This window comes from Amborella trichopoda, chromosome 9 (genome assembly GCF_054954075.1).
Source record: "Amborella trichopoda isolate Santa Cruz 75 chromosome 9, AtrichopodaSantaCruz75HAP2 v2.0, whole genome shotgun sequence".
NCBI lineage: Eukaryota > Viridiplantae > Streptophyta > Magnoliopsida > Amborellales > Amborellaceae > Amborella > Amborella trichopoda.
Window position 1 is genome coordinate 42,765,713 of NC_142344.1, and position 15,911 is coordinate 42,781,623.

General features: G+C 32.6%; 1 protein-coding gene across 1 annotated transcript; it reads left to right on the forward strand.

The window, feature by feature from the left end:
* Window positions 1-740: 740 nt before the first annotated feature.
* On the forward strand, window positions 741-6,543 carry LOC18438962 (uncharacterized). Its single transcript, XM_006849136.4, has 8 exons — window positions 741-1,065; window positions 1,975-2,119; window positions 3,289-3,457; window positions 4,285-4,555; window positions 4,704-4,969; window positions 5,182-5,397; window positions 5,688-5,796; window positions 5,940-6,543. Exons 1-8 carry the CDS (start codon window positions 915-917, stop codon window positions 5,996-5,998), a joined length of 1,386 nt encoding a protein of 461 aa, XP_006849199.1. The 5' UTR covers window positions 741-914; the 3' UTR covers window positions 5,999-6,543.
* Window positions 6,544-15,911: the final 9,368 nt, after the last annotated feature.

Sequence of the window (15,911 nt, forward strand, 5' to 3'; positions counted from 1 at the left end):
CGGGTCGACTGGTTCTCAACGCACAAAGATTATAGTGGTGATCGCAAAAGTCAGGTCATCCAAAATCCCTAGGATTCATGCAAACTGGAGACCGAGGGCCCCAAATTGCTCATGGTGAATGATGGCCATAAGGTTACTAAAGGAGACTTTGCAAATGTTATTTCATATGAAGAAGAAGGGTAAAACCACCGTGGTGGTGACTAAGAGTTTTTTTTGATGAAATTCATTCTCTCTTACTTATTTTTTCTTTTGAATTGTTGTACTGTTATAGCGAAAGAAACTTTGGGGCTAATGTGCTTGCCAAAAGGGGAGTTCACCAACCATCCTTCATGATCTCATCCCTCGTGTAATTTTCTAGTTTATGTATCTCTGAAGCAATGAAATTCGTGGTTAATATTTAAAACAAAAAAGGGACTCCTGTAATTTTCTGGTTTATGTATCTTTGAAGCAATGAAATGCGAGTTTAATATTTAAAATACAAAGGAGAAAAAAATAAAAGAAGAGAAGTGTTGTAGAGGAGGAGAGAGATAACTGCGTTCATTTACAAAGATGGGGGCATATCTAAGGTGAAGGCTGAGCACCGACGACTAGGATCCACTCTCAAACACAAATGCCCCAACCTTTACTGGAAAGTAGAAACACAAACATGATCAGGTGAAATTGGTAGGGGTATAGGTCACTTTATAAGGGGCAAAAAGCGTAATACAAAGTTCTATTAATATCACCCCGCAAACAACCAAGGGAATGAGGACGCGGAAACAGAAAGATATCCTCTCTCTCTCTCTCTCTCTCTCTCTCTCTTTGGGCAGCACTAAGCGTTTTACCTCTCTCTCTCTCTCTCTCTAAATCTCTTCTCTCTGTTTCTCACTCTAAAAATACGCTTCTTCTACTGCGTGTGGAACCAGGGATCAACAATGGAGGTTTTCTATTACCTGGTTTTTGGAGTCCTATCTGTGGTGGTTGCAGTCCTCGAGCTCAGCAAAACCAGCAAGGATCGCATTACAACATCCTCTGCATTCAACTCCTTCAAGAACAATTATCTCGTTGTTTACTCCCTCATGATGGGTAGGCAAAGTTTCTTAACTTTTTCCCTCTCTATACCTGTGCGTTTCCTTATGTTAATGGCATCCTGAGCTGGAGTCTTACTGGATCTTGTTTTCTTGTTAGTTTTGCATTGATCTAAATGACAGGCTTCTTGAATTTTGGTTTTTCATTTATGGGTTTTTGATGAATGGTTTCCTTTAGTTGCTGGTTGTTGCGATTTAGGGATTCTTTTGTGATGCTTACTTTGAGATGTCCTTAGATCTCAGCACTTTGAGATGTCCTTAGATCTCAGCTATTTAGTTTACTTTTAAAAAGGAACTTTTTTGGATCTAGGATCTTAGTTTTTGGGTTCTTTTAAATGGGAAAATGAGTGATGATATGAGACTGCAAATATATTTTACTGTCATTTCAATTCTGGTATAATTCGGGATTTTAATTGTGCCTCTGTATTTAATTTTCCTATTTTGATCTGGTGTTTTTGCTTAAGGAGTACAATGTGCTATGGATCTTCCTTGTTTTACATTTTTGCATCACCAATTGCCATGCTGGCCCTTTTTGGTTTCTCTCACATTGGGAAAGTACGTAAAATTTTTTCAAGGATTTATGATCCATGAATCAATACCTTCTATTCTTAAGTTTTATATACAACTTTACGAGATAGAAATAATCTATTTGTCATTTACATCAATACATGATTTTGTTCCGTTATACCCTAATTTTAACTCTCGGGACTGATAAAATTTGAAAGATTCTGATGAAATCCTAATGATAAGGCGACATTGTTAGTGGGTATAAAACTCAATTTCCAATTCTTTTTATAATCAATGGTCAACATAGGGGAGCTGATCTAAATCTAAATATAAATATATTGCATTCTGACAAGTTTTGTTTTTTTGTTTCTTTTTTCCCCCTTTTTTTGGGTGAATGCAGCTGGTGATTGGTTGCAAGGTCCCTATGTGTACTTCCTGTATAGCCAGTATGGTTTTAGTAAGGGGGAGATTGGTCGACTCTTCATTGCGGGTTTTGGATCTTCTATGTTGTTTGGTACAGTTGTTGGATCCCTAGCAGACAAACAGTAAGATCTTAGCCTACTGAGTTTAATTTTTTTATTTTACTTTTTATCTTTTGGTGTTATTTTGATATTGGCCTACCCATTTTTTTTTTTTCCAATTTTTTCTTGTATTGGTGTTTTTAAAAAATTTATTTCCCCACATTATCCTTATGTTTTTAAATTTAGTTGCCAATTTCAAGCTGGTAAAAGAGGAGAACATAACAAAAAGAATTGCATTATCTTTCAGTGAATATTTGAAATTCTTTTCACAAATTTTATGCTTCTAAATTTTAAGGAATAAAAGAATTATTATTCCTATGCAGCATTAGCAATTCATGTAACACAAATATATCAGAAAACAGGAAAACAAAAAGTCATTATTGATTTGATTTTGGTGGAAAAGAAAACTACAGCCATAAACATGGACCAAAGATAAAGAGTGTGAGAAAATCGTTGAGTGGAAAAAAAAAACGTGATTATTTGACTCAAAAGAAATTAAGTAAAAAAAATGAGTGTATATGTGTGTATATATATATGTGTAAGGGGAGGCTGGTTAATAATATTGACTTTTACAAAAACAAGAAAGAATTTTAATACAGGATGTAACTAATCACCTAATAAATAAACATTAATACACCGTATTGCACTAAGCCATGGCTAATTTGACAAAGATGACAAAGAAGGACAAAGTTCAGGTAAATTTTGAAAATATTAGGGAAAAGTTCCTTTTAAATGATAAAATACAGTAATAATTTGTTTTCTTCAAAATTTTTAATGAAGAGTTCCTTTTGAATGTAATTTTGAAAATCATAACTTTTAAAATGTTTTTGGAAAAAATAAAGAGTATATTTGAGAAAAAATCTTTGTAAAGAGTTTTGCTAACTGTGTTCTTGCACCACCAATTTATGCCAAAAATGTATACACTATGGACCATAATGGTGTGCTATTTACCGAGATAATGCCTTTCTAAAACAATGATGTTCTGAAAATTAGAAAAAAGAATCATAAGATATTGTGCTTTTATTTTTGTGGTGTATTTTTTTTTTTTACCATTTCATTATCTATTTGCAAATTCTGTTCAAATATTTATTATATGATATTGCTACAAACTTTTGCAGCACGCTGGCCATTAGCCAGTCTTTTCCCTAGTAACAGAGCTGCAATATTCTTATTTTTCCATGATGGAAATGCAGGGGAAGGAAGCGTGCTTGCATAACTTACTGTATTACTTACATCCTGAGCTGTATCACTAAGCACTCTCCTCAGTACAAAGTTCTGATGCTGGGCCGTATTTTAGGAGGGATTGCCACATCACTTCTGTTCTCAGCATTTGAATCATGGCTTGTAGCTGAACACTTTAAGGTTTGAGGTTTTGTCATTTCTTCTATGTTTTCAGCAATTTGTAGATATCAGAATATGGAAATTTGGTTTTAACTGTCAAGGTTTCACTTCTGTTGTCATTCTGGCTCCTTGACATAAGCAAAATACATGTTGTCTGAGAATTAGTAATATGTAGTGTTTCTATCCCATTCCCTCCTCTATTTTGGGGCGGTGGTGGTGGTCGGTATTTTTTTTTTGGTTGTTTAGGGTTGGAGGGATTTGTTGGGGGGGGGGGGGGGGGGGTTGGTGTGGGGGGTTTGGGGGGCCGTGGGGTTGATTTGTTTGTTGTTTGGGCCTGTCGTACTTCTTGGATTAGTTTTAGCCTTACATTTCAAAAAGTCTGAATGACTTGTTTGAATGACTTCTTCGCACTTTGTCTGACTACCATTTCTTAAATTAAGAAGACGATGATTGAGGAGTTGTATCAAAATGTTTAAAAAACTAATCCCCAATCTAGTTTTGTTAGTCAGAATTTGATTAAAGAAAAATTGGCGATCACTTAAGGCTTGACTATTTCACAATTTTTACAAAGATCTGGCTGTTGGTTTAAACTAATCATCAATTATCCTGACTGTCTCTGGCATCCTAAGTGAAACACTGACCATGTGTTAAACAGACGACTATGATCAGAGATGATGCATTTACTTCATCGCCATGACTAATTTTGGATTTTGGTTACCTCTTTTTTTTCCTGTAGCTGGTTTTTGTATCCCTATCTCCTCCTGTAACTGGTGTTTGTATCTCTATCTCCTGATAAAACGGCTCTACTTTTCCTTTTTGCAAGTTAAATATTTACTCGCTCCTTGCAGAGGGGTTTTGAAGCACAATGGTTGTCCTTTACATTCTCAAAGGCCATATTCCTTGGGAATGGACTTGTTGCCATCGTGTCCGGGTTGTTTGCAAATTTTATCGCCGACAATTTAGGCTTTGGACCTGTTGCTCCCTTTGATGCAGCTGCTTGCTTTCTCGCCATTGGCATGGCAATCATCTTATCATCATGGACAGAAAACTATGGAGACCCCTCTGAGAGCAAGGACTTGCTGACCCAGTTTAAGGGAGCAGCAGTAGCCATTGCTTCTGGTTTGTACTTTTGATTTGTTTTGGCATAAGCAATTCTTTTTTCAAACTATAATAAGTACTAGTACACTGTTTAACTCATTAAATGTTGGTTTTATGGAATATTTTGAGAGGCGTTTTGCTAATATTGAGGTAACTTGTGGGTTCACAGATGAGAAAATTGCTTTATTGGGAGCCATACAGTCTTTGTTTGAGGGTTCAATGTACACCTTCGTGTTCCTTTGGACCCCAGCTTTGAGCCCAAATGATGAGGATATTCCTCATGGATTCATTTTCGCTACTTTCATGTTGGCGTCGATGTTGGGAAGTTCCATTGCTTCTCGTCTGATGGCACGTGCATCACTTAAGGTGGAATCCTATATGCAGATAGTCTTCATCATCTCTGCTTTCACCCTTCTGCTTCCCATTCTCACTACGGTAAGCCCTGCAACTTTCCGCTTTTGTTCACAAGAGAGAGAGAGAGAGAGAGAGAGAGAGAGAGAGAGTCCCAATAGTCATAGTGGCCACTCCATCCTGTGTGACTTTTTACCTTTTGCAGTTTCTGTACTTGTGCAAATTTAGTGATACTAAATAAACATTGGTGTCACAACAATAGAGATTTTAAACAAGTGATGGCTATTGTGGAACAGTTCTTGGTTGTACCATCAAATATTAAAGGAGGAAGCATCTCATTCAGTGGATCCATACAGCTTTTTGGGTTCTGTATTTTTGAGTCTTGTGTGGGTATCTTTTGGCCCTCTATTATGAAGATGCGATCTCAGTACATACCTGAGGAGGCCAGGAGCACCATCATGAACTTCTTTCGTATTCCCCTCAATATTTTTGTCTGCATCGTGCTTTACAATGTGAGCACTCCACTTCTTATATGCTTTTAGTTTTCCTTTGCCTTGTTCATCTGCTTTAATTACTATTTCTTTTGGGTTTTGGTTCTTAACAGTTTTAGTGCCCTTCAGTGGGCTCGGCAATGATCCATATTTCTCGTTTTGGTTTTGCATGTGATAAGTTTGGAAAAAGAAATTTCAATTATTGTTTTTCTAATCTTCTCCAGCCTTTTCTGTATGCTATCCTCTTGCAATTTGAGAGCAAGACATGTCAATTTCCTCGTTAACTGGGTTACTGGTCTTGGGTTTTACAGGTGAATGCTTTCCCTATCACTGTCATGTTTGGTATGTGCTCAATTTTTCTCTTCATGGCTTCAGTTCTTCAGAGGCGATTGATGATTGTTGCAGAAAGCCACAAGTCGAGTAAGTCAACTCTAGTTCTCTCATTAATAATGCATTCTACACTTATGAATTATCGAGAGCAATGAGTGCAAGAATGCCGTTTTAAGACTAGAGTTTCTAGATTCTCGGCAAACTTTTCGGTGACTTCCTTTTTTTATGTACAGAGCCACAAGACACTTGGGCCAAGGAGAGAGATGTAGAGGAAGAGCCATTGAATATTTAAGTTCCCAACGGGGTTGTGACCACGAAGGTCTAAGAAATGCAGTTGGCACCTTTCAGTTTAGCTATTTGGAATCAAGTACTTCATGAAGGATAAACGTTTCAACTCAGTGGATTCCCTTCTTTTTAAGTTAAAGCAGCTGGTGAGGATCTTGAGTGGAAGATCTTGATCTCTTAATGAGAGATGATTTTATTGTTTCTAGCTGGCCACTCTGTTGAATCAGTGGGCTAAGTAGCTTGCCAACATTGAGTGATACCAAACAAGGGTTCATGTTAGCATTGATCAGTGGGCTAAGAATTTTCATTATGTATTTTTGGTTTTTTTTTTTGTTAACTAATTGGGTTAGGGATGGAAGTAAGCATGAAGGTTTTAGCGTTGGCAGGGATATTCTTCTCCATCAGGTATTCATTTTGTAGTACCCGAAAGCTTCATTCCATACTCGACAATGGATTGTTAAGTGTCTATAATAAAACTTATACCTCTTCATTTACTAAATGTAAGCATAAGTTAATTGTCTTCTAATGGCAATGAAATATTGAAGAATTAAAGCTTTTGTTCTTCTCTTCTCATGGTAATGAATTATTGAAGAACTGATCTCGGGGAACATTCAGGGCAATTGCCAATGTCTTGCAATATGTAGAAGCATAATCTGGTGCATAGAGTGGTTGGTCTTTGTGATCCTTCTTCATTAACTACCTTTGCAAATGTTGTAGCTGCCTTAGTTGCGGTACCCAGTTTCATATGTTTTATATTTGGAAGGAATGAGATCTAGATCTCAATTGCATCCATTGTTGAAGAGTATAAGTATTGCACAGGTTAGTTGGTTGAGATATACTGTAATTCCACTTAATTGGATCTAAAGTTTAGCTCTACAATGTTTTCTAAAATCGACTTGGGTGAACGGTTTGGCCATCTTGAGCTTATACAAAATTTCAAAGTATATTTAAAAAGTTTTAAAAATCAAATTTAGTTGGGATTATGGAAGAAAAAATTGATAAAAGTGACATCAAAATGATCAAATAAGTGTAAATATGGGATTTGGTTCCTGTTGGAGTGCGCGGTCAATAAATGCAGCAAACTATCAATAGTGATACACGTATTATCAATTAAAATATTAGTATCTTATAGTGGTACACATATTATCAATTAAAATATTAGTAGCTTATTTAAGAAATTTTTTTATATAAGGTGTGAACCCTACTGTAAGAGTATGGTGAACTTAAAAAACCCAAGAAGTTGTTCCTGTCTTAAAAAACCTTCAATTAAATATTCTGGCGCATTATTTGGACAATCTATTTAAGTATTTATAGATTTGTTTGATCGATCTATTTAAGTATTTATAGATTTGTTTGATCATCACTATTTGAGAATTCTAAATTTTATGATTGGAGGCCGTAAATAGATTTTCATATCATCACACAAGGCTTAACAACACCAAAACTGCATTTTCAGTATAATTTTAAGGGGCACCTTACTTCAACATAATAAGGTTAAATCTCACCCCTTATTTAAATGAGTTAAAACGTAGAGCTTGAAAACAAAAACGAAAAACGTGGGCCTAATGAAATTGACCCACGTAAGGTTGAGGGAGGGGCCTTGGGGATTGGGTCGATGAGATTAACCATATATGATCGTCCACTGACCCACGTGAGGTTGAGCGACGGGCCTAGGGGTTTGGGTCTAATGACATTAATCATATATTGAGGGACGGGCCAAAGGGGTTTGGGTCTAATGAGATTGGCCCACGTTAGGTTGACGGTCGGGCTTAGGCGTTTGGGTCTAATGAGATTAATCGTATATGATGTTTAACCGTTAATTAATCAAAGAACAAAAAAAAAGAGTAACTTAAATAAGGGTTTGTTTAGAGTTAACAACCACTCAAAATACAAAAGTTCAAGTTAAAAGGGTTTGTGATGGGTGTATGTATAAAAACTATATATTAATTTTTGTTTAAAAAATTATTTTAATAGGTAATCTATTAAGAAAATGTCATTTTACATTTTTACAAAAGTATAATGGCATTTTAGAAGTTAGTGTCTTGAAATTTTATTTATAGAGTGCCCTTGTCTTATAGTAAAAATTTCAACTTTACTCTATATGGAGATGACAAAAGTACTCCTTGTCATGTAGTAATATTTACAAAATTGCTTTTACTTAATGATGAAAAATAACTTTTTTGAAAAAATATACTACAAAATTAATAAATCCATCATTCACAACTCTCTCTATCTTTAACCTTTGTAATGAAGGGTTATGAAGTTTAGATTATCCCATTAGATAAAGGAAAAAGTCTATAGAATGATACAACCTTATAACGTAGAACTATGGATGCCCCTAAAAAATCCATCGAAAAAGATAGTTTTAATGTTGAAAAACCTTTTGATTGATCATCTCGACATCGAGATGTATGACCATGAAAAATAAAAATATTTTAAATCTTAGAAATAGTGCATTTTATAACATATTATCTACACTATCCATTTTCAAGATTTTCATATGTTTATAGATCTACTTGATTTTAACCATTTTTTAAATTTAAAATTTTATAATTAGATATAAAAATAGATTTTGAGATAATCGTAAGAACAATTTATATCAAAATTATATACTATGATAAAATTTTAAGGTGCAGCTTACCTCTACACCGACTGATGCATCCGTATGCAAACTGCACTTTTTTATATAACATATATTTTTTAGCATTTATTTAATTGGTAATAAAAATAAAGAAGTGAAAATTATTTCAAAAACTAAAAACTTTAAATTCACAATTTTAGACCTTAAATATTAAAAACTGGTTTGGCATTTTTAAGTATTTGTTAGTTTTCAAATAGTAACAAAAAAGAAATAACAAAATTAAAAAAAAAGTGAAAAGTACTCATAAAATTTTCATGGCAATTATGAAATTCATAATTCGATGAAAAATACCTAGAATAATAATATAAAAAAAAAGAGAAAAAAAAATAAAAAAAAAAGAGCTACCAAATCACCCTCATTATCATTAGTGTTTATAAAGTTTCTTGAAAATTATATTAGTTTAAGATTTTTAAACGTGATAACAGCATTTAGCATAAAATTTGAAAGTACAAAGTTTTTATTAAAAAATAACAAATAAAATAATCTCATAATAAGCTTGTGAGCTAAAAAAAAAGTATAAAGTAGGTGATTGTGATTATTCGAATAAAATAACTATATACCTTCCCGTAGCATGATTTTTCTAGCACAATTCACTCTAAATCTTCTTCTACTATGCACAAGAAGTAGTAGCATTTCAAATTTTAATAAATGTAATATAATTATAAAAATATGAACTTAGTGAACAATAACAAATTGATACCAAAAAGGAAAATAAAAATAAAAATTGATACAAATTTTTTACAGAAAACTATATTCAAAGAATACAAAATAATAAAATAAGTAGAAAGTATTAATCGAGAGTGTTAAAGGCAATAGTTAAACCATATGTAAATCTACTCTACATATATGGGTGATGGGAGACGCATCATGAAAAATTACAAAATCATATAGCAATAAACAAATAGAAAAGTTCACTTAAAAGTTGTAGAATGTATTTATTTTCAAATATCTGAAAATTATAATAAAATATAAAATAACTTGTAAATTTTAGAAAGCATGGAAACACAAAAACAAACTTATTTTTTAAGAAAAATAAATTACTAAATTACAAAAACAAAACTATTATTTAGAACTGCTAATAAAAAATAATTTTGTGGAAAGAAAAATAATTTTTAAAAGAAAAATAAATTACTAAATTATAAAAACAAAGCTATTATTTAGAAGTGCTAATAAAAAATAATTTTTTGTGGAAAGAAAAATTAGTTTTAAAAGATTGGTCTGAAACTAATAGGCATAGAAATTCATATCTATAATTTTCATTTTCAGTGATGATTTGTATCTCATAGACAATGTTATTTAAATTTTTTAAAATCCATAGTAAAAAGCTTAACAAAGTTATAATCAAGTCATGCTACTAAAAAGTTATTATTGTATTAATCCTACAATCATACTTATCATTAGTAATGATTATTAATATTATTAAAACTTCAAAATTAAATTTTTTTTTAAAAAATAGACGAACAATAACATAAAGCTTACTTATGAAGTTGAAAATACCTTATTATTGCCTTCTTGCTCAATTCCCATATATACTCAAATATCCATGTAATTTGAACACCACTCATCAACGAAAATAATTATAATCAAACATATAAAATCCTATAGCAATAAACAAAGGGTGTGGTTTCTATAAGGTTGCAAGCTTAAACAATCCAATTAAGGCGCACCTTCAAATTTTATGATAACATGTATTTTTGGTATAATTTTCCTTTTAGGATTGTCTGAAAATATATTTTCATATCTAATTATAAAATTTTAAACTAAAAAAATGATTAAAATAAAGTAGATCTATAAACATATGAAAATCTTAAAGATAGACCGTCTAGATAATGTGTTGCAAGATGCACTATTTCTAAGACTCAAATTTATTTATTTTTCATATTCATACACCTCGATATCGAGATGATCAATTAGAAGGTTTTTCAACATTAAAACAACCTTTTCCGATAAGTTTTTGAGGTGCATATTTAATTATACATTTTAAGGTTGCAACGTTATATAGTTTTTTTGAAAAATGTTTATCCAAGGATACAACCTAAAATTGTATAACTACGGATGCACCTAAAAAGTCCATCGGAAAAGGTTGTTTTAATGTTGAAAAATCCTCTAATTGAGCATATCGACATCGAGATGTATGATTATGAAAGAAAGAAGGATTTAGAGTCCCAAAAACAATGCATCTTACAACACATTATCTAGATGGTCCAATTTCAAATTTTTCATATATTTATAGATATACTTGATTTTAACCATTTTTGAAGTTTAAAATTTTATAGGGAAAATAACATTTACTCCGTTTAAAATTTTATAGGGAAAATAACATTTACTCCATCCCCAAAATTTCCATCCCTATTAGCCCCTTGGGTTTAATAAAATCCATGTACATCCTCAAGTTTAAAATTTTGGAACCTTTAGACCCCTAATTATGTCGTTCTTTGTTTTTTTTTTACAAATTTAATATTTTTTTTTTACAAAATGTCGAACCCTTCCATTAGTTAACTTTCTTTCCTTTCTCTTTGTTACCCAAAATCAATCTTACCTCCGTTGACCCCACTCTATAAATTTAGACATGAAAAGAATATGATTTTTTTAGGTATTATGATGTATTTTACAATTGCATCAATATCTTTTGAACTTGGAAAATGATTAATCAATATCTTTATTGCTATTGTTAATGGATTATTATTATTTATTTATTCATTTTATTAATTTTTTCTCAAAATACCTATAAGAGTTGAATTATTTAACAATTAATATATTATTGTTGTTATTATTGTTATAATTATAATTAATTGTTTTTATTATTATAATAAATTGTTGTTATTATTATTATTAGAAAAAATTATGTTAATATCCATTATACTTTCCGTTATTACGGATATAAGTAATAGTTTCCGTTATTACCTGGATGTCTGTTTTTTATCTTTCATAACGTAATTTTTTTAAAAAGACGACTTTACCCTTTTTCGGATGTTGAACAACCAAATTCGAAGTATTGAACAATTGAATTGAAGTACAGTTTCGTTTGTTCAAAAACCGAATTCACTGTATTTTCGATTGTTCAAAAACCGAAAATACTTTGAATTCGGTTTTTGAACAATCGAAATTCTGTGAATTTTGATTTTTGATTAATCGAAAATATTAGCGCCAATATTTCCCGCGTCTTAATGTAAGAAATTTTTTTTATATATAAAGTAGGGGGAAAACAAGCCAAATACAGTATCATACGCATATCATACATTTTTTACTTTTCCCCAATACAGTAGTATCCCACGAGATTGGCTCATTAATTGGTCGTGATTGGTACTGTTATTACTCTTGCCTTATGCTGTTGATTATTTTTTGTTAATTTGTCACAATTAATAGAATATTATATTTTTATATTTGTATTTGTTGTTGATGCAGATAAATTTTTTTAAATTTTTTAATTATTATTAGTTTTTTTTAGTTTGTCTTTTAACTCAAGAATAGAAGATGTTCGGGGATAATTAGGTGTGTATGATAATTGGGAATGTAAATTGGATAAGGTTAAATCTAGGGGAGTTTTATCTTTTAAAACAATAACCGGTTTAAGTAAAACGTGGGAGGCTTTGCTTTGATAAAAACGTGGCTATCTATTTAGCACGTGAAGTTAAGAGAGAAAAAATGGGGATGAGAGAAAATAGGGAGGAAAGTTAAAATAAGAGAGTGGGTGTAGAGAGATATTTTTTTTATTTGCATATCTTTTTTTATTCTATTTAAAGGGAGGTTTCCCGTTATTGTAAATAAAGTGAATGAGTTAATAAAATTTGGTCTCGTGAAGATATTATTTTAGGGTGGATTCCCTAGCAGACCTTGAGACAAAGGTGCTCATGATCAAAGGTGCTCATTAATTGAATATGGTGATTCTTTGGCAGTGAACTTAATCCTAGTTTGGAACAATCAGCCCAAGCTCCTATTCAACAATTACTCTTGAGACACAGTTGCACGCAAATAGTCTTACATTAGTCTGGAAGATATTGAAGAAAAGGTGTCGAGACGCAAGGTGGGATTATATCACCAATTAGCAGATGATGATTGGCTTCAAGCTTGAGGTCGAGCTTCTCCCAACCCCAGGAGAATGATACAGAGAAAAAAAAGTAATTTTTATTATTCTTAGTTTTGTTCAGTTTATCTTTTAACTCAAGAATAAAAGATGTGCATGAATAATTAGGTGGGCATGATAATTGAGTTGGTTAGTTTAAGAATGTAAATATGATAAAGGTTAAATCTAGGGGAGTTTTATATTTTAAAACAGAGTAAAATGTGGGACATTTTGCTTTGATAAAAACTTGGCTATTTATTTATCACGTGAAGTTAAGAGAAGAAAGTAGGGAAGAGAGAAAATAGGGAGGAGAGATAAAATAGGAGAGTGCGTGTGGAGAAACTTTTTTTATTTTGCTTATCCTTTTTTAGGCTATTTAAAGGGAGGTTTCCTTTCATTATAAATAAGAGTGAATGAGTTAATAAAATTTAGTCTCAAGAAGAGATTATTTTGAGGTGGACTCCCTCTCAGACATTGAGAGAGGGTATATTCTCTCCATTTTCTTTTTTTATTATAATTAATTTTCTATTCTTATTTTCTCCTTGTATCTATTTGCATCAGTTGTGTATTGTTGATTAATAAATAATATTTGTTAAATATTGTTGAAGTTGTTTCTTTGTATAGTTATTTGTCGTTTGTATAAATATTTATTGTTTGTATTATGTTGATACATTCTATTTGTTGTTTTGGCTACATATTGTTCAACTTGTTTGTTTGTATTAACATTTATTGTTTATTTTGTGTTTGTTTGAGTATTTGTTATTTTTGTTGTTTATTGATTACTTGACTTTTTTTAGTAGTACACTATTTCAATTTATTATGTAATATTCACATTTTATGAACCATAAAGTAGTTAGAAATATCCAAATTTTTTGTATTCTTTATTGTATCGATTTTTTATAGTACAAATTTTGTCATTCATTTTATACAGTAGCATTGACGATGGTTACTGAGGGAGTGCAACTGGTATTTCGATATGAGGGGTCATTTGAGACAAATGCAGATGACGAACGTATCTTTTATAAAGGGGGAAAATTAAAGGTTACAAAATATAATGGAAATAGTTATTTAGAGGAACTAAAAAGTAATTTTGATAATTTAACAATGTGTGATCCAAACAAATTAGTTATTATGTACCACAACGCAAGTCTTTCTAGTAGGCTTGATTTGATTGATGTAAGTGATGATATAGATGTATCTTTTATGTTGAGAAGGGAATCTTCGAAAATTGTTGTATATATTGCCTCTAAAATGGAGCCAAAACGGGAATCTGTTGGTGATGACCCATCTTCAAATAATAGGTATATCTACAATTTACTTTTTCATTTGTAATTTTGCTTTATTTTATTCTTTTATGTGTAGAAATTGTTGCTTCATCTTACACTCTATCTTTTGTCAACAGTCGGCATAACATTGATCAAGATCAAAACATTCAAGTGGCACTTGACCCTGAGCTTGTACCATAGCGTGATATGGAGTATATTGAACCACTAGAGAGCCCATGTAGGAGAGTTGGTAACGAGGTTCAATTGAATATAGGCAATATTTTGAAAATGTCAATGAATGGCGGTATCATCTAGTTGATTTTGCAATCTACAATAATTTTGTTTTGAAGTTTGACAAAAGTGAATTGGGACGGGTGTGGACAAGTTGTAAGGTAGAGGGATGCACATGGCTAGTGCGGTGTTTGCGAGTTGGCAATACGACATACTTCAAAGCGAAGTATATGGTTATGGAGCACACATGTAGTGGTCCAATGGGGAGGGTCCATCAGCCACTAGGTCACAGTGATTAGGTGGCAAAAAAGATTAAAGCCCACCTTATTGACCAACCAAAAATTAAAGCGAAATACATCGTAAAAGATGTTCAACACGATCACATTGTCAAGCTTTCTTAATGCAAGCTTGGCTGGGAAAAGATGTTACTAGAGAGATGATAGATGGATCACATGAACAACAATACCATGAGCTCCCCTTGTATATGGAGATGCTCCGAAGAACCAACCCGGGAACCAAAGTTTGCATCCACACCGATGAATGCAGGTTCAAACGACTATTTATTGCCTATCATTCATGTATCATGGGTTTTGTTAATGGATGCAGGCCACTAATTGGTATTGATGGGACATTCTTAAAAAGAAAATATCAAAGCATATTATTGTGCATCATCTCTAAATATGCAAATAATGGGCTCTTTTCGTTGGTATTTGCAGTGGTCGAGAATGAGAACTACCATGGTTGGTATTAGTTCTTAAGTATATTAAGTGAGCTATTAAATGAGTTTTCTAATATGGATGTCTTCACAATTATATCAGATCGACAGAAAATCCTGCCAGAAGTAATAGAAAAATGCTTTCCCACATGTTTTCCGGCATTTTGCATGCGACATATGGGAAAGAACTTCAAGGGATTTATGAAGAAGTCAACAAACACCGAAGTATTGTTGATGCTGTTTTGGAAGACTGCCCGTAAAGCAACTATTAGTGGGTTTGAAAAAATTATGTTTGACATACAGTATGCCGACTCATAAGCATATGAGTGGATTAAGAATATCCCTCCCAAATATTGGGTAGATGCCTATTTTTCAGGGACAAAATAGAATCATCTTACCTCTAACATAGCCAAGTCATTCAATGCTTGGATAATGTCTGTTCGAGAGAAGTCGATCATTATAAAATGTGAAGAAATACGGATACAACTGATGACCAGGTTTGAAGAGAAGAGGGAGTTAGGTAATAGTTGGAGTTGCATGCTAGTACCAAAAGCCCATGAATTACTGGACTTGAAGAAGATGAAGGCTAGACTTTTGTACACAGTTATATCCACCATAGAGACGCAGCTTGAGATCCACTATCTTGGGAAGAAGTACGCTGTTGATTTAACTCGATGGACGTGTAGTTGTAGAAAATGACAACTCAGTGGCATACCCTGTACTTATGCGATTGCGGCTATTAACTATATGCATTTGGATCCCACTGCGTACTGCCTTCAATATTTCATAATGGAAATATTTAAAATGACCTTTTAAACTCATTTTGGGCCTGTCTCGGATAATATTGAGTTGTCAGGTATCTTCAACCTGGCAGTGTTGCCACCAAGGACGACACGCTTTCTTGGTAGACCGAAAAAGCAACGAACATTATTCGAGACCGAACAACCCATCACCAGGCCTATGAAGTGCAAACGATGCAGTGTAGTGAGTCATAATAAGAGTACA

Bases quoted from the DNA above. Each gene is read 5' to 3' on its own strand.
- LOC18438962 (XM_006849136.4), top strand. From the start codon at position 915: ATGGAGGTTTTCTATTACCTGGTTTTTGGAGTCCTATCTGTGGTGGTT. The intron at 2,120-3,288 runs GTAAGATCTTAG...ATGGAAATGCAG, and splicing joins GGATCCCTAGCAGACAAACA to GGGAAGGAAGCGTGCTTGCA. The intron at 4,556-4,703 runs GTTTGTACTTTT...GTGGGTTCACAG, and splicing joins AGCAGTAGCCATTGCTTCTG to ATGAGAAAATTGCTTTATTG.